This window comes from Tachysurus fulvidraco, chromosome 1, assembly GCF_022655615.1.
Source record: "Tachysurus fulvidraco isolate hzauxx_2018 chromosome 1, HZAU_PFXX_2.0, whole genome shotgun sequence".
NCBI lineage: Eukaryota > Metazoa > Chordata > Actinopteri > Siluriformes > Bagridae > Tachysurus > Tachysurus fulvidraco.
The window spans coordinates 6,891,332-6,912,564 of NC_062518.1; the positions used below are offsets into that span (position 1 = coordinate 6,891,332).

General features: G+C 44.4%; 1 protein-coding gene across 16 annotated transcripts in view; it reads right to left on the bottom strand.

Moving 5' to 3' along the window:
* Positions 1-21,233, bottom strand: part of tle3b (TLE family member 3, transcriptional corepressor b) — a 52,948-nt gene that overhangs the window by 10,157 nt on the left and 21,558 nt on the right. The window contains exons 1-10 of one of the 16 annotated variants that reach the window (XM_047809215.1): positions 19,549-19,684; positions 18,154-18,299; positions 17,252-17,352; positions 17,041-17,104; positions 14,323-14,367; positions 6,940-7,002; positions 6,450-6,524; positions 2,690-2,722; positions 897-1,095; positions 711-727 (exon numbers count right to left, since the gene is read on the bottom strand). In XM_047809215.1, the coding sequence (XP_047665171.1) occupies positions 711-727; positions 897-1,095; positions 2,690-2,722; positions 6,450-6,524; positions 6,940-7,002; positions 14,323-14,367; positions 17,041-17,104; positions 17,252-17,352; positions 18,154-18,299; position 19,549 (744 nt within the window). In that variant the 5' untranslated portion in view covers positions 19,550-19,684. Of the gene's footprint in view, positions 1-710; positions 728-896; positions 1,099-2,689; positions 2,723-6,419; positions 6,525-6,939; positions 7,003-14,322; positions 14,368-17,040; positions 17,105-17,251; positions 17,353-18,153; positions 18,300-19,186; positions 19,361-19,548; positions 19,685-21,233 lie in introns of those variants that run through there. The other 15 variants (XM_047809129.1, XM_047809025.1, XM_047808959.1 and 12 more) reach the window with 15 other exon arrangements.

Sequence of the window (21,233 nt, forward strand, 5' to 3'; positions counted from 1 at the left end):
TGGTGCCCCACAGCAAGTTTAATTGGCTGCCCTTTTAAGGCCGGCTTAACATCACTCAATAAGCGAAGCTCGGACAGCCTATCAGATGACCCGTAACAACAGGAAGGCCAGGCAGGCGCGGAACGGAATGGCCACCGCAGTGCTAAGCACTAATCAGCAACAGGTTCTGATTTCTGCAGACATGACTGCACCCATTCAAGCTGCTTGCCAATCACACACACACACACACACACACACACACACGACAAAGAGAACACAAGTGGGCATTTGATACAGAACGGAACAGAGGGATCAGACAATAAAGTGAAAGACGAAGCTGCCTCGGGGGCTGCAAACCTTCCCCGTCTGATGAGAAGGAAAATAAATGAAGCCTGAACGTCCTGAGAGTCTAGAGACACCGAGGCGAAAAAAAAGCTAGAACAAGGGGGGAGTGCAGAGGACAAATCCTTTAAGACACAGAGTCAAAGTCTATTTTAATTGTGATGAAATTATAGAGCTGCTAATCCCTGGCCTGTGCCGTCGCTCATTTTTCACCTGGATTAAAGGCGGCGCAGGATTAAACCTCGACTCCGTTTCCTTTTCATTACTTTATTTAAAAGGGCTTAGCGTGCAGTAATGCGGCTCGGCTCTCTAATACCACGCAAAGAGCCGCCATCAGCAAACAGTGCGGCTCGGAGTCAATGTCATGCAGATGCCCTCGTCACACTCACCGTGCTCGACTCCCGATCTGCGTCCACGCCGATGGAGGAAGAGGAGGAGGAGATGGAGGAACAGCGGGAGAACAAGGAGGATGAGATTCCAGAAGGGGGGGAAAGAAAATAAAAGTCAGGAAATATGTCCTATAACTGTTACAGAATTTCATCTTTACCTTTAATAACCTCTGCATGCGTGTGTACCTCTGGGCTCAAGATCGAGATGATTCTTCTCGTCTTTGACCGGTAAGTGGGCCTGATTTCCCAGCGCTCCGAGCGCGAGCAGGCTGGATCCGGCGCCTGTGACCGGGGGAAGGCCGGGCTGCAAGCCTGAGGGGTGAGGAGGCAGCTGGACAGGAGGACCATGTGCTGCATGAGAGAGGTGCTGAGCCTGGAGCTGCTGCTGCTGTGGAAAAGTGCGCGCACACACACACACACACACACACACAAACACAGACGGAGAGAGAGAGAGAGAGAAAAAGAGAAATCCAAGTGGGTCGCTGGGAAAAAGTACGGATACACCAAATGCCAGAAGAGGAAGGAGAAGCTACACGATTCCCTCATGTACCACACACACACACACACACACACACACACCCTGACACTTGTATTAGTCTGTAGATCAAACCTCCTTTCCATTCACAAGGTGCAGATTCAGTGAAGCGTTCAACAGGACAGTTTTGTAATACTAAAGCTAGAAAAAACAAAACAAAGGAACAATAGCTACAAGCATTGACTCTTACACACAGGATGCTTAGCACACTTCCAGCATTGTTCCTTTTAGTTAGCACTTGCAACTCATCAACCCGTCAGTAATCTTTAAAAAAATACCCTACACTTTGTTATTTATCGTATCAAAAAAACAAACACGACAACACGTTGTCATGGTAACAAAAGGAAACTATCCCCGACATCCCCGAGCTCTTAACTCGGTTCCGAGTGTAAGCACCTTGTGAGTGGGAAATGGATTCATGTCCAGAAGCGCTGTATTCCAGAGCATAGGCTGTTAGAAATACATCAGCTGAACGGTCGATAAAGCATGTTACGGTGTAAATCATGTCGATCCACACGACACACAGCACAAAAAAAAAAAAGGGATCTGGATTTAAACATGAACACTGAGTGGGAAATGAAATACACCCTCACACACAGACAGTAACTCGTCCCAGAAACAATCAAAGCTATAATTAACTGATGAATTGAATCAGGTGTGTAAAGGGAGGGAAGAAAAGAAAAAAAAAAAAACTGCGCTGGAATCCAGGTGCAGTAAAATAAATAAATTAATAAAGAAATAAAGCAGGACTAAACTCCTCGCCACGCCTATTTAACAACGGGCAATTAGCTGCTACATTGTGTTCTTGTTAATTCAGTCATCAATAATGTGGCTGGAACGGAATAGTCCCTGTTTAGGAGTGAGAAGGAGAGAGGTAATGATGGGGAGAGAAAAAGAAGGGAGAAAACAGAGTGAGAGAGAGAGAGAGGGAGAGAGCAAATGAGAGAGAGAGAGAGAGTGTGTAAAAGAAAGAGAGAGAGAGTAAAAGAGAAAGAGACAGAAGGACAACTCTTGTGCGGAGGGAGTTGTTAATGAGTTCTGCACCATAAGAATCATAAAACTGCCTCATTACAGATGCATCACCTCCCTCTGGAGAGACACACTACACAATTACAAAATAAAGAAATAATCATCAAACAATGCTGTGTAACAGTATTAAGACTAATAAAGTTCTCTTCCTTACACACACACACACACACACACACACACACACACACACACACACACACACACACACACACACACACACACACACACACACACACACACACACACACACAGAACCAAAGTCATTTCAGTCATTACATTGATGTTAGTTGTGAGTTAAGGAGGAACTTCCCCAAACTCATACCACACATTTCATAAACACACAAAAGACTGTCAGGGCAGCATCTCGGTGGATCAAGCCTCCTGCTACACACACAGAGCACTCTTACACACTGACCAGCAGAGTGGGATAGACACCATGGGCCTGTTGCTGTGGAGGATGAAGAGAAAGAGGCGTTCAGACACACAGCTACACACTCCATTCTCTCTCACTAAAGTCTGCAATGATGATCAAAACTCTCCGGCACTTACTGGGATTTTGTGTTACGCACATTATACTCAAATCATCTTTTCTGATCAAAACAGTGTAGATCGATAGATCGTCACGGCGAGAAAGGTAGATAGGTACAAAGACAGAGAGAGAGAGATGGAGAGATATGTGAAGCTTAAAACAATAGTTTACACTCCTATCCATCATAGTCATTGAATCTTGAGGCATGGCGAGAGATCATCATTAAACAAGCTCATGTGTTTAAGCCAAAGTCGTGATGACATAAAACTGTTGCATTACGCTTCATTTTTTGCCCCAGTGACACACCTTACCCTGGGATAAAAGCTCCCCAACCTTATTACCCATCATATGTAAAACACAGGGCCGTGTTATCAGAGAGTCGATTCGGCTTGTAGGCTTCTATGGAAATCTGAATTTGAAACCCAAATGTGCAGCAACAGCATGCAAAGGGAGTGTGGGGTTCCTCATTATAACAAAGACCATGGCAAGAACAGGACCTGGGCTGCTTTACATACGGGGGACGTGGTGGCTGAGAAGTGTAAAGATTACTATTTACATTGGCTATAATAGATAACCACTGTGGCTTGACTGTCTGTTCAAACAGGTGTGTGTGTGTGTGTGTGTGTGTGTGTGTGCGCGCGAGTGCGAGAGAGAGAGACACATACAGAGAGACAGACAGCGAGATAGAGATAGACAGACAGAGACAGAGACAGACAAACAGAAGGAAAGAGACAGACAAACAGAGAGAGAGAGAGAGAGAGAGAGAGAGAGAGAGATAGGTGTTGCAGCTACATCCATGTGTAAATAAGCCTGCAGTGTTTAATAATGTAAATGATAAGGTCAAGGCACCAAAAAAAATAAAAACAACCACAAAGACGGTCCTGAGAAGAAAAGTATCAGAGAAAACCAAGGCTCCTTTGGGATTCAGGGTGCCAGTACTAAGGTACTTCCTAATTAGCTCACTTTATTGACCCCTAAACAACCAAGTCCCATTTAATCCTGTTACGTTTAAGTGTTTAAAAAGATTCTCTTCAGAAACTGGGGGGGCTTTTGAACTGATGTTGAACTGATGACCAGCATCAGTGTAAACGAAGCAGATCCAGTTGTCTGGATTATTATTATTAATATTTTAATTCTTATTTTACTTGTGATCGACACGAACAAGATTTCATTATAATTCACTCGTTACACAGTTGGTATCAGCCTGTTTATCTGATCACTTGGATCATTAGGGTTTTATCCAAACCTTTATTCATTTAAAGTGGTCTATAAATATCATCAACTTGTGCTTAATGTGTTTTGTCTTCAGGAATAAAAAGCCCTTTTTATGAACGCTGTTCTAATCAGAAGGCATCCCTGAAATTTATTCAACATTAAAGTGGTCCATGCATGCAAAACGACTGAGATCTACTGGATGTATACAATTATACAACTCCTCCCTTTATGCTTAAAGAAGCCCAGAGCTGATAGGATACACTTGTTTTTGTTTGTTTTTTTTACAGATCTGACATTTTTCACCCATTAAATGGCAAAACCCATTATAATAAGTGCTTGGGTAATATTTGGATATTGCGAGCGGATAAGCGGATAGACGGCTTTCCGTTACATCTCTAACAGCATTCGGTGGAACCTTCTGAAATAATCGCAAGCAACAAACTGAATGCTTATTTCCTCTCTTTCATTCCTGTGCTATATCTCCATGCCTGCTGCCTCCTGCTTTCCTCTCTACTTCCCTTTCAATTTTTCTATTCCATGCTTCTTTACACCTCCTTCCTCTCTCAGTCTCACCTCTGCATGTGTGTGTGTGTGTGTGTGTGGGGTTGTGTGTGTTCGTGCCAAACGCTGCTGGCTCCCGATTACCAGTGAATCTTTAATGACCCCGTCACCCCTCCCTTTCCTCTCCCACTCACGGCCAGGGTACAGATTGATCTTTTGCCATCTCTTTATCCAACAAATAAAAGCTTGTTTTTCCAACCGGTATGTGTGCATGCACGAGTGTGTGTGTGTGTGTAGTGTGCCCGAGTTCCCTTTTGCAGACATCAGGATAACACTGAGGACAAGCGAGGACACACCCCTAACACACACAACCCAGGACCACCCCGACCTGCTTTCTCCATGCTGCTTGGTGAAAGCCGGTCTCCTAAATGGTGCAGTCCTGTGCACGGTCACATGTAGCTGGACTGGAGGAAGCAATTATCTTAAAAATGTGGGGTCAAAGTCTTGGCTCATTTGCTTTAATTGAATTCCGATATCTGGCTTGAGTTGGCCCAGACCAGGCTCAGAAAGGTCTCATGGGCTGTCCGGGACCCCGAGTGGACTAATCACAGAGGGGTCAGTCACTCTAACCTCCCACTACACCCTCACTACTCACCTCCATCACCTCATCCCTAAAATAGACTAAAGCTCAAACAAACCAAAGCCACACATGGTGGCCTGTAATTGTAAAGGTCATCGAATTGAAGCCAGCGTTGTTTTTGCGTCCATCACTCTCGGCCTTTCGATCGTCTCATTACGGAACGCAGGGAGGTATTTATACGTCCTCTAAAATTCCTTCCAGGTTCTTTAAGTAGTTTGTAATGAATTTCTTGTTTGTTTAAATGTAACCGATCGGTCAAGACACGGTTGACGTCTGCTTCCACGCAAGAGCAGTCCTTTGTTAATTGAGATAATAATGTGAGCTAATATAATAATAATAATAATAATAATAAACCCCGACTGTTTCATTTGAAGTCTTATTGTCAAAGCTACAAAGTGTCATTTTAATAAATTTGCACAAAATAATCGTATCGTTCCCATAAAGCCCAGATTCCACCTCCAGCACTGGAGCTCTGAGGCTTGGTCGCAAATAATTAGGAAGTTACTTAACCAGTAACAGATACCTCGGTCGCATGACAACGTGTGGAAACAGCAACAAGGATCTTTCAACGGAGTGTTGAAGTCAGATCGACTGTTAGTTATCCGACTTACATCTATAACCTTTTAGTGTGAGACGCGTGACCTTTTAGATCTAACATGTGGACACACCATATATATCTGTGGCTGTTCTTTTACGTTTTTCTTTATTATTTACATTGATTTCATCACAGACATCATTCCTGTGATCAATTCCTGCAAAACTTAACTACAGTAGATTATCTGGAACAACTCCAACCATCCTGTTCCCAACACACATGCACGCACACACACACACACACAGAGAAATAGTGGCACTGAGTAAATTAGATCATATGGTATCACCTGAGATACATGATGGCACAAATACACCAAGGTGTCAAAACATCGCATGTTATGAAATAATAACAACAATAATAAAAAAATCAGACCATTAATGACCAGGGTAAATCTGCACAGCTCCACACTCTGACCACGATCGAGTACGGACCTTACGATCGTGGCTGCCGGCGTGTTGCGATCCAAATCGGTTCAGCTGTAAGTTGTGCTGTTAATAAAGCAGCTGGTGAAACCGAGATCAAAATACAGCTTTATCGGTAGCGATAAGACAACGTATAAATAAATAAATAAATAAATAAATCTCAGTTCGGTGCGAGGTCAGTGTACGGCGTGCAGATTTACCCCGAGCCCTGGCCAAATGAAGGAGTAAGAGGGGTATACACACGGTGAGAGGCAGATTGGGAAGTCCACGTACCCCGATGATGGCATTCAGCTCGGTCATTGTCACTTGCTTAGCACGCTCAACAGCCTGCGCTACCTGCTGTTGGTGCTGCGGGAGAGGAGGGCAGAGGGAAGACAAAAACGAATTAGCGTTTCAGCAAGGATGAGCGGAGCGTCAGCATTTCTCCTTTACCTCGTTTTAAAAAGAGGTACGTCGGGAATAGACAGTCACCGCGATTAAAAAAAACAAAAAACGTGTTATTAATGAAACGATGTCACTAAACATGGTGTGTGTGTGTGTGCGTGTTTAAATGGGAATTCTAGAACAAAAGGTGTGTTATTACATCGCTGATCAAAAGAGCTAATCGGACTCGACATGCAAATGTGTCTTGTTGCTTCGCGGCTTTAGCTTTATTGTTAATAGTAAGGACATGTAAAAAGTAATATGATGGCCTGCGATACAGGTTGGGGGTGAAATAAGGAAGTGTAGCGATTACAGATAAGGAAGTGAAGCGTGCATTTACCTCTTGTGACAGAAAAGGCATGATTTGAGCAAGAATTGCATTGAGGCGCTTTGCAATCTCGGTCTGAAAGAAAAAAAGGAAAGGAACGTTAGTAAACACAATGTGTTGAACAGGTTTTGTTTTTTTTTTTTTTAACATCTCAACTGACAAGTAAGAACTTAATCTATTTTGCATCATCAGCCATGAAAACATTCTCTGCTGCAAGATTACATCAAACCAATCCAACACATGCATCAGGGCTAATGGGAGTCTCCAAAAGGAAGTCAAATGGGGCTGGCTGAGCCTCGAGCCCTTCTGCCCAGCTGCCCAGAGAAAGAGGGGGAAACGCTCTCTCTGGATCTCTCTCTCACTCTCTCTCTCACACACACTACATTGATTTCACCACAGACATCATTCCTGTGATAATTCCTGCAAAACTTAACTACATAAGATTATCCGGAACACCTCCAACAATCCTGTTACACACACACACAAGCTCATACGTGTGTGCACAGACACAAGCACAAACAGAGAGAGAGAGAGAGAGAGAGAGCTTGGGAAATGCACAGGAGCATCTGGCGTCAGCTCCACAGCTCTCCCTCATTACCTAGACAGATTATTTCATTAAGATGCTGAAATATGCTAATGCTGATTTGGGGCTGGGAGATAAATGATGGTAATGCTGAACAATTATCATTTCCCAATTCCCCCATATTCCACATGCACACTCTGGAATGAGACACGTGGACACGAGGACAGAGAAGAAAGGAGAAGGGCGAAGGGAGAGAAAGCTAGAGGGAGGGATAGAATAGGTGGTGGTTAGGGGGCAAGAGGGTGGGGATATGAGAGAGAGAGAGAGAGGGAGAGAGAGAGAGAGAGAGAGAGAGAGAGAGAGAGAGAGGAGTGTGTCAGAGGGCGGATGAAAAGCGACACGGTGAACAAATTGATTATAGGACAGAGCAGATGGCCCAGCAGGTGAGGCAGGAGAGAAAACCCTTTTCTTTCTCTCCCCATCACATTCCGCTCATTTTTTGCCTGTTTGCCCTGTGGGATTGTGGGAGGATGCTGACCCTGTCCTGCTGCTTGAGGAGTCTCTATAGAGTCAGGAAGATGGGAGTGGGGTGTGTGTCAGCCTGAGAGGTGCCCACTCAATCACACACAAAGTCTATCATGCACAGCCTGTCACACACACACACACAAAGTCTATCATGCACAGCCTGTTTCACACACACACACACACACACACACACACCCCAACACACAGACAAAGTCTATCATGCATAGCATATCACACAAAGTCTATCATGCAGAGAATACCACACACACACACACAAAGTCTATCATGCACAGTATGTCACACACAGACACACACAAACACACAAAGTCTATCATGCACAGTATGTCACACACACACACACAGACCCCTTTTGAGCCTCAGTGCCTCCATTCCTGAGCTGCTCTCCCATGTTGCCCCAGCAACTGAGCTGGCCCTATCCAGCTCTAAGTTCATTATGGAAATTGGAGCTCTGTTTGACCAGAGCAGGCAGCGAAATCATATTATGCACACAGTGGCGGGTCATTAAACCGGATTTTCAGCCTGTCCGTCAGATCAACTCAGCCAATTAATGCGGATAAACGGGTCGAGGGGAGGGAGGGAGGGGATCGACAGCTCTTCACTAAGGGGGTGTACGTACCAATAGGACAAGCTGGTAACACTAACAAGAGCTGAATTCTCCCCCTATGATCTAGAACACTGGATGACTTTCACACGCACACACTTTGTATTGTGCGATGACTAACGCACGGATACACACGCAAACCCCAGTCGAGAGCAGAAATGCATTCACACTACTATTTGCTCCTCTTACAGATTCACCACGAGATCACTTTTAATGGCACACTTCCAGGAACAATACGTTGTTGTTGTTTTTTCCCCCTCTCCCCCGAGTGAATAGCGCACAGATCTGTACATTTGTGTGATCACCATGGCAACAAATTTCTATTTAATTTCCCGGTACTGAGAAGAAAAAAAAAAACTAGAGACATTTATACACCCGATTCACTTATAACGGCGGCCTAATTACTTACGTAAAAGCGTTTTTTTTTTTTTGTTTTTGTACGAAGATTGTTTAGAAGATACTGAAAACTCAGACATGGAACAAATCTTTTTTTAAAAGGAAGGCTTTGTGGTTCTAGCTGTAGTATGATGCAACATGAATAGCAGGTTTTTTCCTCTCTTTTTACCTCACTGCACTGGGGTTTTGTTTTTAAGTGAAGTGTAAACGCTTGCTTTGTGCCCCACAGTCATGTTCAGACCTCTGCTATAAGCGAGTGTAGCTTAAACGTGCTTCCCCGGTCATCACAGACGTGCCCTGGAGTCCGTGTCTCGCCCGCTTGCTCGCCGACGACGACAGACAGGTTGCGATTGGGTTGAAAAAAAAAAAGTTGGACAACTAATTTAAATTCAATTAAACTACTTTCCATAAAATTTGCAATCACATGAAGGCCACTGTGGAAAATGTGAAAGATCGGTCACAGAAGCTGAAGGCATCGTGCTAAACGCTGTGGCACGACTATAATAAGCTCGTGAAAGCCGAGACGGTCGGGTCAATTCCCTTCGCCGATTACTAGTACCACAGTACACAGCGAGATGTCAACCATCTTGTGAGGAAGCCGTAATAACCGTTCCCTCCTCACGCCTTTCGTTATGCGGTACATGAACAGGCTGAGGAACAGAGGGCTTATGGGTAGGTGCAGAGTTCCTCATTCAGTGGCCGTTTCCGTCGAGGCGTGTTGAAAGCTTTTAGTGCCGCTCCGTCACGCGGTGCGATAAAAAATAGGGCTGTGAAAACAGAGCCCTTGAGCGCTGAGGAGGCTTTTTGCTCGGCTTCACAATTCCAGGTGCTCAGAGCTGTCTAGCACCCCATGAAGAGCACTCTCACACACTCGCTCGCTCGCCCGCCTCTCTCTCACACACACACACACACACACACACACACAGTCATGTCATGGCACACAGGGAGCCATTTGCTTGTTGCTACTGGCGTTAGCTGAGTGGATGGAGACACTGATGAGGATTAAATATGGGCCACAACAACAAGGGACTTCTCGAATCAATGAACACACACATACACACACACACAGAGAGAGAGAGAACGCTTAAAAAAAGCAAAGCTTTAAAAGAAAAACATCATTAACCGATTTCTCATAAGTGTATTTAACACCTGTAAACAACAGCACAACTGCCCCCCCCCCCACACACACACACACAACCCCACCCCTGCATCTCTAATCCCCTCTGGCCCGAGTCAGAGAGACTGTATTGAGCAGAAATGTTGTGTGTGAGTGGGGAGGAGATCGCTGCTGTTCTTGGGCCATTGTTAATGTGCAGCAAATCCTGCTCTAACAGTTTATTGACGTCTGTGTTTCCCTGAGCACTCATCTCCTGGGAGCGAGGCCAAGGGTCACAACCCCATTGGCCCAACTCAGGGAGGACAGAAACCAGCCAGATGCTGCTGAAAGCTCACACACACACACACACACACACAATCTCAGCAGCATAAAGAAACACATTATATTAAAGCTGAAAGGCCACACTCATTTTAAACTCATTAGATTTGCAACCCAGAGACACACACACGCACGTACACACACACGCACACACACACAATAATTAAAACACTTCTGCAAATTGCTGATTTCTTCCCCACTCGGTAGATAAAACTGATTTGAAACGCACAAAAATGTTAATGGCCCAAATTTTTACTGAACACGTGTAAACACGGTACTCCAATGCTTCCGCTTATTAAAACATGTGACATTAGCTCTGCTTTACACTTGAGGCGTGACGACGTACGCGATTGCGACGTGAGCCGCATTGTTCAATACTCGTTGCTTACCATTCCAGAGAGCCAGTCAGGGTTGAAGCATCGCTGTCTGGAAGGTTTCCATGTCAACCAGGAAAATATCCCAAGCTCAGAATTACAGTATATAGGAAATGTTTTCAGTTTAATGTTTAATGCGTTACGTGTCTATTACACCATGTTTATCGTGTGGTATGTGCACTCAAAAGATTAGTTACCTGAGATTCAGCTCAGAAAAAAAAAAAGTTTTGTTTCAGATTTCTAGTTAATTAACTTTAAAGAATGAGGAAGTAATGAATTGGGCCAATGGGATCAGAAATGGTGTGTGTGTTTTCAAAACTTTGCAACAGATTTTTTTTCACAAACCGTTTTGAATACAAGGCTACGTGTTTAAGAGCGTTTAAGCTAAGGTGAACGTGTAAGAGCTGGTCAGAGAGAAAAAAAAAGTCTTGCATTCTGAATCTCCTTCATCGTGTTGTGGTTGTTCCTGAACACCAGTTGAGTGTTGATGAAGCTCCGCCAGTCAGTACGTTTACACAACATCTGTGTACATCTCTGCACCACACTGTTTCCAAATCAGCGCAAGAAGTAAGTGCACTTTCAATTAGGTAATACACCAAGCAAAACGGTGAATGCGGTCCCCTTGTTCTCCCTCTGGAGAGCTCAGTTCAGGGTGTAAACCCATTTCCACTAATGCAACACTCTGTGTCGCCCGCAATAACCAGCCACTTCCTCCAGTCCGCAAGCTGACAGGCTGAGGAGCATCTGCTTGATCTCTAATAGCTCATAGTTGGGCTGATTGTTGCACAAAAACCCGTGGTGCAACCAATGCATGCATACGTATGCAACACGAGCACGCATGCACAAACAAAGGCCTGGAGGAAGACCGCCACGTTCTGAGACGGTTTGATTTGGCTCTCGGACAAGTCGCCCATCATCACCTAGGCAAACAGTTCCTGGAAACTTCGATAAATTATTCATTTGAACAAGCTCTCTCTCTCTCTCTCTAAACCCCTTTTTGTTTTCCTTCACAGAGTCACTTAATGAAGCAGATGTTCTTTCTAGAGCTCCTTTACAATAAGCCAAAGCTTCTGCTCAAACCAGAAAACAGATTTAAACAGATACTGCGTCGGTACGCTACAGCTCCCGACCGCTCGCCTTCGTTACGCACGTTATTAATGGGTGATGTGGTACCTAGACACTTTTAGCTCCATGACCTGCGTGCTAGGATAATCAGTTAGCTGCTGATAAAAATGACTGCTTGTTACTGGCGCTATATTCCGAAAGGTCTGTTTGCTGTTAAATGTGCTGTTGAACTGGCTATAAGCTAACGAGAGCTAGCCATTTAAAATGGCAGGAAAACAAAGGGGTCATGTATATTCATACATCCTGGCATTTTTAATAAGGATAAAGGTGCGGAGGCCATTAGTGAGTGCTGTTTTAGTAGCTTCTGGAACGTTTAAAAACAAACAATTTATCATTTTTTAGATTGCGTTCCATGATATAAATGACTAGTTAGGGGTATTTTCAGGGTAGTTAGTGAGAACAAAAAGAAGAAAACAGGCGAAGAGAGCGAGGAGGCTTTGTGGTGAGAAGCGGCAGGGTGCCGCTGTAACGAGGTAGCCCAATGAGGCACGATAATTAAAGTTTCTTACTGACACTCAGACCGACACAATCCTCCTTAATGATGCCTCAGTACTCACTCGGCCATTTTACCTAGCCCCAGGCTGTAACGAATAACCAACCCGGACTGAAAAGACCGGCCGCATGGCTCAGTCTCAAACTTAACTGACAAGCATATCAATTTTCTGCTTGAATTTTATTTTCGCCACACTGGAGCACCTACCCTGTTGGGTCTACTCGCTCTGGATGTTATTGATAAAGCAGGAGCACACAAACAGTCCAGTCGATTAACCTGTTTACTTTCTGGCCCCTCGTGCTATACAGAGGAGCTTAAAGGACACGGTTAATACCGTCTCCAGGACACGCGGCGTGACTGATGACTAGTCAGACTAACTGTTCGAAATCTTTAAGTGAGAACATTAACCTTGTGCATACATGGAGTGAGAGTGATAGAGTCCTTACTAACAACAAAAGCCTCTACGTCTCATTATTCAGCGGCGTGAGGGAGCGAAAGAGAAGTGTCCCACAGGACTTCCCCGTATATTTATTCCAGGTGAACTGTCCTGATATCCGACACCGAGACGCTCAGTCTGAATAATCCCTATAGTCTGCTCGAGCCCAGTCAGAGTAGTTTCTGTAGCTCTTTCTTCACTTCGTGCCAGAACACGGATCATTTGTATGATATAAATGCATCTGTAACACACGATGATTCTCTCGGTGTGTCAGGCTAAATACAGTAACCTGTGAAGCTCAGAAAATAAAGCGAAAGGCTTTTGGTCTGTGCTTTTTTTTTTTAATCATAAAGCTGAAGAATAACGTCTGCTGGCCACATGAATTTGGCAAGGCGGGAAACAACGATCATTAATACGGAGATATTTAAATGGATTTCTGACTGACAAAAAATCTTTAGGAATTTTGAGTCAACTTTTAGAACTGTAGCCGTCATGGCGAGTTAGCGTAACAGTCTGTTGCTTACTAACTCACAAAACTAAGCACCGTATCTTTTTGTTTCCCCTCTGATGTCACTGAACTAAACACCATAGCAGTTTACTTTTATACCTTAAGCTCCTCAGTTAGCATCATAGCCTTTTTACTTCTTACTGCAAGCCCCTCAGTTAGCACCATAGCTTTTTTACTTCTTACTGCAAGCCCCTGAGTTAGCATCATAGCCTTTTTACTTTAAGCCCCTGAGTTAGCATCATAGCCTTTTTACTTTAAGTCCCTGAGTTAGCATCATAGCCTTTTTACTTTAAGTCCCTGAGTTAGCATCATAGCCTTTTTACTTTAAGTCCCTGAGTTAGCATCATAGCCTTTTTACTTTAAGTCCCTGAGTTAGCACCATAGCCTTTTCCTTTTCTTACCTCAAGCCCCTAAGTTAGCACTGGAGGCTGTTTCTTTTTACCTCAAGCCCCTCAGTTAGCACAATAGGCTTTTTTCTTTTTCCTCAGCTTGCTTAGTGACACAGCAGTCCCCAATTAAACATTTATAACACAAACAACAAAAAAAGAAGAAGAAGAAGAAAACCAAAAATAGGGAAACAGATTTCATTGGAGTTTAGCCTTAGAGTGCAAAACAGTAAAAGTAAAATTAAGGAATAAACAAACACACACTTCGGCGACTACGACAGATCCGTTTCATTTTTAAACAAACACGCGACACGTTTTAAAACACTGTTAAAAGTCACACTCGACCTGAACCTGTGGCAATCTCTCCAAAGTAACACCTCCTTTAAACACAAAGTGTTTAGCTATTACTGGTAATTCTTCACAAGCACCACATAATTAAAAACGTACCTAAACCTCAACCCTCGCTCGGTACACAAACAGTGAGACAACTGACTGCAGATACACACACACACGCACTAAACATGCTCGATGAATGAATTTATAAAAGACGGCGGTTGGGATGGGCCACATACCTGTTTGTGCATTTCAATGTTGAGTCCGTAGCTCATCTCGTAGTACTGTAAGAAAGAGATGAAGAAGAGTAAGTAAACAAGTAGGTACTACACACACCCTTTATCTAAATCTAATAATTGAGGCTGGAATGTGAAGAGGATTTGAGACACAAAAGACGTAAATACTTTCGGCAGTGAAATGTGTGACACCCAAGGTTGTTCCTGTATTGCACTAATGTACTGATGGCCTTAAGAAAGAATGGGGAAATATGTGCTTCTTTTCATTTTCTCCCCCTTTTCTTTTATTGCTAGCAGATGAATCATTGTGGCGTGTACACACATTAGTTTGAATCATCTAAGGGATGATCACGACATACTAGTTATTGCCCGTTCTTGTGTTTAAAGCGATTATAAAGGCCGTGATGGTAAAAGGGAAGCCGTGACGTCTTTCAGTCGACGACACGGCGCGTTGCGAATATATCTGTCGTTTGCTACGAGTCGATCGGGTAGTACAATAATGTTAGACGTGACCTGTAATTGTTCATGAAAGCCATGTAGAACATCCTGAACATTCCTGCCCTTTGCATTTCCAATGGTGTCATTTGTTTACCTTTAGAATGCTCGCACAGCGAAGAGTACGATTCATTTCTGGATGAGGGGGAAAAAAAAGTCGAATTGGACGTTTAATTCCGTTACGGTCTTCCGAACGAGAGAGAGGTACTACGTACTGAAACGAGTTTATCATGTTGTGTATCGCATCAGAAAACACATGGTGATGTTTACTGTTCAGAAAACAGATGCTGGATTTTGTTATGAGTCAGAGTTCACACAGCTAATGGTTTCAGCGATGAGTCACACGTTGTCCAAAGCTCCTCTCAAGGTGACCGCACTGCAATCCGATCTCTCTCACCTTGCGTCAGCCTTTTGAGCTCGTCTGTTCTCGAGAGCAGTTACTTTGACTGACAGGCGAATCGTTTATCAGCCTGCCGGCATCTGAACCCGAACCCGAACGCTCTGGAAAACTCCGACTGGATCGACCTCCTTCTTTGCCTCTGATGCATTTTGTCAGAATAGAGAAACTACTTTTTCAATTCTGCTTCCATCACATTTCCATTTAGTCATTTGGCAGATGTTCTTAAGCAAAGCGACATACAAATAAGGCCAGGACAGGAGGTGTGTATAAACCCGAGCAAAACCAAAGAAGTGCTAGGACTTGACCTGTGGATCAGTTACTAGCAAACAACCTTGAACTGTAAAAAGTGTGTTATTAACTGTAATATGTGCTTTAAAAAAAGGAACAGAGAAGTAACTGCATTTTAATTGTGACGTTTAATCGCCATTTGCCTCCCTTTATTAATCGCTATTAAATTCTAATTACCACAGCGGCCCAATTTGGTGCTAAACCTATCAGAGACGGAGCTTGTTGTGTATGCTGCATGCTAGATACGTACATGAGAGTGTGTTAGACCTGTCAGAAAGAAACTCAACACACATTAACCTCACTTTCGCACTGATGCTTAGGACTAGCTTCTTTACGCCAGCGATTATTATAGTCAGTGACGTGTCTAACGCACCAAGCCTCTCGGTTAGTCATATCTAATCTGTAGGAGAGAAGGATGACCGTCACCCCGAACACCGACATCAGCTGATTCTTTGAAAGTCAGGAAAAAGCCCCCCCTACCGTCTGCTTCACCGTGTTTACCTTAGTGCTGCCCTTTATCACGTTCACCCCACATTCCGACGAAAATAAAATAATATTTAACAAAATACCGGTATGTGCAGTCAAGCCCTGCGTGGCCAAATAAGATAAGAGAGGCTGGTTAACACGGTGCCTGCTCTTACATCACTGACTGCAGGAACTGCTTTTCCTCTTGTCACTGCCGAGTTTCCAGAAACACGAGAAACCAAACAAGGGTGAACGTTGAGTCATTAATGAATCGATCGGGATGAAGCGGAGCTACGGGGCGGGTTTGGGCTCTCGCCACTTTATCGCCTGTGTTATGACTAAAATTTAAAAAAAAAAAAAAACTGTAATTATGTCCGTTTAAGAATCTGTAATTAGAGAAGCATCTAGAAATAAATAATAAAAAAAGTGTTTCCTTGTTGCTGGGGGTGGTACCGTTGTGTGTACATGTGGAACGCTGATACTCGGGGAAAGTGCAAGAAGTGGAGCTTTTAATTAGGTTTTCTACACTAAAAGGATCGAATAGATCTGTTGATTATACCGCGTGAACAACGAAAAAAAGTAACACCTAGTTTGTGGCGTTCTTCTGTGCGAGCGTGTCTTTGCTTAATACGGTTTAAATACCACTTTTGTGTCTTAAACGCTTGAGATGCCACCCACGTTTCACCTGAGCCAGCCGAGCCACGCGTACACAAAACTAACTTTTATGGTAAACAACTGAAATTAAAACTTTGCTAGACGACACACTCGGTCTGTATGGCACGCCGCGAATAAAGGAAAATTACAGACGGGCAGAAACAAAGTCACAATCTGACCTGTGTGTGTAATTCAGAAAAATGGCGAATTACATGAATTATACCCCATAGCAAACCCAACACACACACACACACACACACACACACACACACACACACACACACACGCCTCTAATCACAGCGATCACCTCAACTCTGGTAAACAGAGCTGGTAAAGCATGTGGATCTAATGCGTGGCCCTGCTGTTGTGGAGAACACGCCAGAAGAAGAAGAAGAAGAAGAAGAAGAAGCGGCTCTCACCATGACATAGTGACGTTGCATCTCCGTCTTCTCGTTGGCCAGTTTATCGTACTCCACCTTCAGGCTGAAGGGAAACAAAAAAAAAAATAATAAAATACACATGAGCTTGATGCAGGAGACGTGTAAAGTGTATCGTTCATCTTGGACGATCGTTAAGCCGTCCGTTTATTAGCGCAATAAACATGCGGTGATTTATGAGAGCTGTGTTTACCTGTGATACTGGGCTTGCAGGAACTGGAACTCGTCTTTGATCCGGTCGCACGATTCCGCCACGGTGAATTTGAACCCGGGTTGTCCGGGCTGATGAGGTGCCTGCAAACACAGAGATCGTTTTCGCTCACACAATCTGTCACAAAGTCAAGCGACACTTCCAGGCTGCACCCTGTCACTGTTACCAAAACAATCACGCCGATCTTTTGCCATTAGGCTCCTGTGCGGCGGCTGTGTTTCAGACACGCGGAGAGTGATGTGACTCATGGAAATAACCGCCGCTGGTGTCAATAACACATTTCATGCTTCCTGATTCTCTGGGAAATTATATTTCATCTGTGGGCTGAGCCGCGGTCTGTCGAAGCCGCCCGAGCGTTCGCCGGGAGCTCGGCCCGACGGCCGTTTGTGGTGCTGGTGGGAATAGCTGCCATCACTCAACAGCGTTCTCTGTCACGCAGACGGGTCACTGCGTCTAAACGGCCTCGGAGAAAAACTGTAACCTGATTTCCCCCTCCTCCTCCTCCCTCTCTCTCTTCCTCTGTCTCTCCTTCACACCCTCCCTTCTTCCCTGCCTCGTCTCTCTTGTATCAAACCCTCACCAGCAACAGACCCACAGCAACCTCTCATTGTGTGATCTCACACTGCACCAGGGTCCAGGAGCTGTGTGTGTGTGTGTGTGTGTGTGTGTGTGTGTGTGTGTGTGTTTTTAGCACATAATCAGGCAATTGGGGTTCACTCAGGCGCAAACAAGAAGGGCCCCTTTGTTTATTCTGGCTGTGAAGAAGAGATAATAAAGAGGCACTTTGTGCTCGGAGGAACCTTACACAACAAAGTGCACATCACTGAATGGTGAAAAAAAAGGTGATCAGAAGGAAAAGGAGTCGTGTTTAGAGCAGAACTTACCGGATGCCGGCCCTGAGGATACATCTTGTGTGTATCCCTGTGAGATCTGGAGAAATATGGAGCTTTGTGAAGATCTGACAAGCCGGACAAGATCCTCCTGGGTATCAGAGATGTTCTTTCTCCCAGCAGTCCTGCTGTCTGGTCCACTTAAAGATCACAATCAGGACAACAGAGTGAGACTCAGCAGTGTTACAACACACTTTAATTATCAGCCTGATCTGCTGGATGGTCTGAAAGATCTCAGCTTCTGCGGGGTGGACAGAAAGATCTCAGCTTCTGCTGGATGGTCTGAAAGATCTCAGCTTCTGGTTCTCGGTGTGTTTTAGACCCTCTCAGACCTCTTATTATATCCGTTATACCGTTTGTCTCCACTTCAGTCCCAGCTCCGAGTCACTCACACACACACGCGCGGGCGCGCACACACACACACACACACGCGTGCGCACACACGCACGCACACACACACACACACTCCGTGACCTGCTTCGGTCTTTTCTGTGTTTGAGGAAATTTCTCTCAGGCTGAAGAAACCGTTCCAGCCGCGCGCGCGCAGCTCCAACCGTCATATACGTTCAAACTGTCGAATTTGTCCTCGCGCACTGACAAACAGAAAAAAACATTCAAATCCGGTCCCAACCGTCGCTCAAGAAATAAAAACCGCCGATCTTCAAATCCTACATTCGGAAACGTTTTTAACGGATAAACCGAATAATTAAAAGGAAGAAAGTTTAGACCGGAACGTGCCGCTGTCCTGCACTAGCTCCACTCCGCACCACTCGCCGTACCACACACAGACTGCCCACTGACACGACGATTCAACTGCCGCGAGAAAGACGCGACACGGCCAATCAGATCTCAGCAAGGAGTTTATCTACACGCACCAATCAGAGAACGGGGTCCCCACGTGGCCCACGCCGCCGCCTTGTGCACTGATTGGACTGTAAACATCTGACCTCATGTTCGCCATCTTGGATCTAAACGTGTTTTTTTTCTTCTCCCCCTCTCAACCCCTCCCCCATAGAAAACAGCTTACATGAGAGTCGATTGTTCGAAATCTGAACCGCAAGAAGCTGAAATCTCGGAAACGCGCGTGTTGTTCGTGAAGAAATTCGCTCTGGTGGAGAAATTAACAGCCAAAACAACAGACTGAAGCAACACCGGCGATCAGTCAAATCCTGTGTAAAGCAGGGCGTTTAAAAAGCAGTCAGGCGAAAGGTGAATCAAATGGGAGTCGATTCAGATGACTCGAATATAGCGTGTGTGTATATATATAGTACAGAGAGAAAGAGTATATACACACATGTTGACTTGGTGTAATAAACGTAATAAATAGTTATGTGACGGTTTTACGCCAGAGAGACTAAATGAACAGGGAAAAGAATCAACTCCGATTACTTGATTCATGCTGTCAGCTCAACAACAACCGAATCCCAACATGTCTGCGCCCGAGCAAATCAACCTATCACGAGTTTCTCGCTGTACTCCGCCCCACGTGGGCTCATCTCTAACGTCACGCCGCTACCGACCAATAATATCCAGGTTCATTTCCATGTCCGCACCGGATTGGTGCAAAGCGGTAAAGCCTGTCAGGTCGACCACTGTGTTGTCAATCAAGCCCACGAGGGGCAGAGCGCTGACAAATGCCTGCGCTTCTCAGCCTCCCGCCTGCGAATAGCGCTCGGAATGGCTGCTTAATTAGCTTCGAATGGCTTTTCCTTCCAGCTCAAACAATCTGTCACTACCATGTGGTAAAAAAAAAAAAGCTTTGCGTAAAACAAAAGAGGGAAAAAGCTAGCAGGGGCTAAATATCAGTTTGATTTTATTTAACCACGTGTGCATTTGTATTACAGCTAAACAAAGCGTTTATTCCACTTCAGCAACCATCTTAACTAATCTGAGTACACAAAAACAAGTGATACGGATAACATTTCATGCATAAAACACATAAGAACCTGTTAATTTTTTTGCATTAAAATTTTTTTAATATTATCCCAATACCTAAGGATAAAAAGTCACGTGAACCGACACGTCTACACGTCTAAGGGACCGGGGTTTCTTAACACACCTTCGTTCATTTACCTTCACTAAGTTCTTTATCCTGTTCGGGGTTGTCGTTTTTTAATCACAGGGATGTCGAGGATTCAGAGACGCACCTTAAATAGGACACCGGTGCATTACAGGGCACCGTTCAGACACCTGAGAGACCTTGAAAGTGACCTATGGGTTTGGGAGGATGGAGGAAACCAGAGACCCAGTAGGGAAACAAGCAGGAACCAGAGCTCAGGATCAGACCTGAGATTCTCATGCTGTAAGGAGGCACTTTGTACCAAGCCGTGGCCTATGTAAACAGATAAATGTGAAATTTAGGAGGATGGGAACATGGTGGTTTAATGATTAGTATGTTTGCCTCATGACCTTTGGGTTGAGGGTTTGATTCCTGAGGCTCCATGTTCTCCAGCTGATTCAGGGGTTTCCTCCAGGTACACTGGTTTCCTCTTCCAGTCCAAATATACGCATCGTAGGCTGGTTGGCATCTCGAATCGGCCCGTGTTGGGCATGTGTTTTTGTGCCTTGCTATACGTTGCCACCTTTCATCCCGAGTTCCTTTGTGATAGACTGCCGGCACTTCGTGAACCCGAGCAGGACAAATGGTGCAGAAAATGGATAGATAAAGGTATAGATGACAATTTAGACACAGTCTAAACCTGATGTCGTCCTTCGTTCTAAATAACCTAATATCATTAGCATTAGCTAACTTAGCTAGCAAGGTAGCTAAATACTAGTAAGTTGAAGAGTGATGATTTAATATTCTGGTTTACATTTTCATATCCTCAATTAATAAAACCATAATGGAACTACTATTATTATTAGTAGTAGTAGTAGTATTATTAATCTCATTATTATTATTACAATTATAATAATAATGATTATTCATTCATTCATTCATTCATTTTCTACCGCTTTATCCGAACTTCTCGGGTCACGGGGAGCCTGTGCCTATCTCAGGCGTCATCGGGCATCAAGGCAGGATAGACCCTGGACGGAGTGCCAACCCATCGCAGGGCACACACACACTCTCA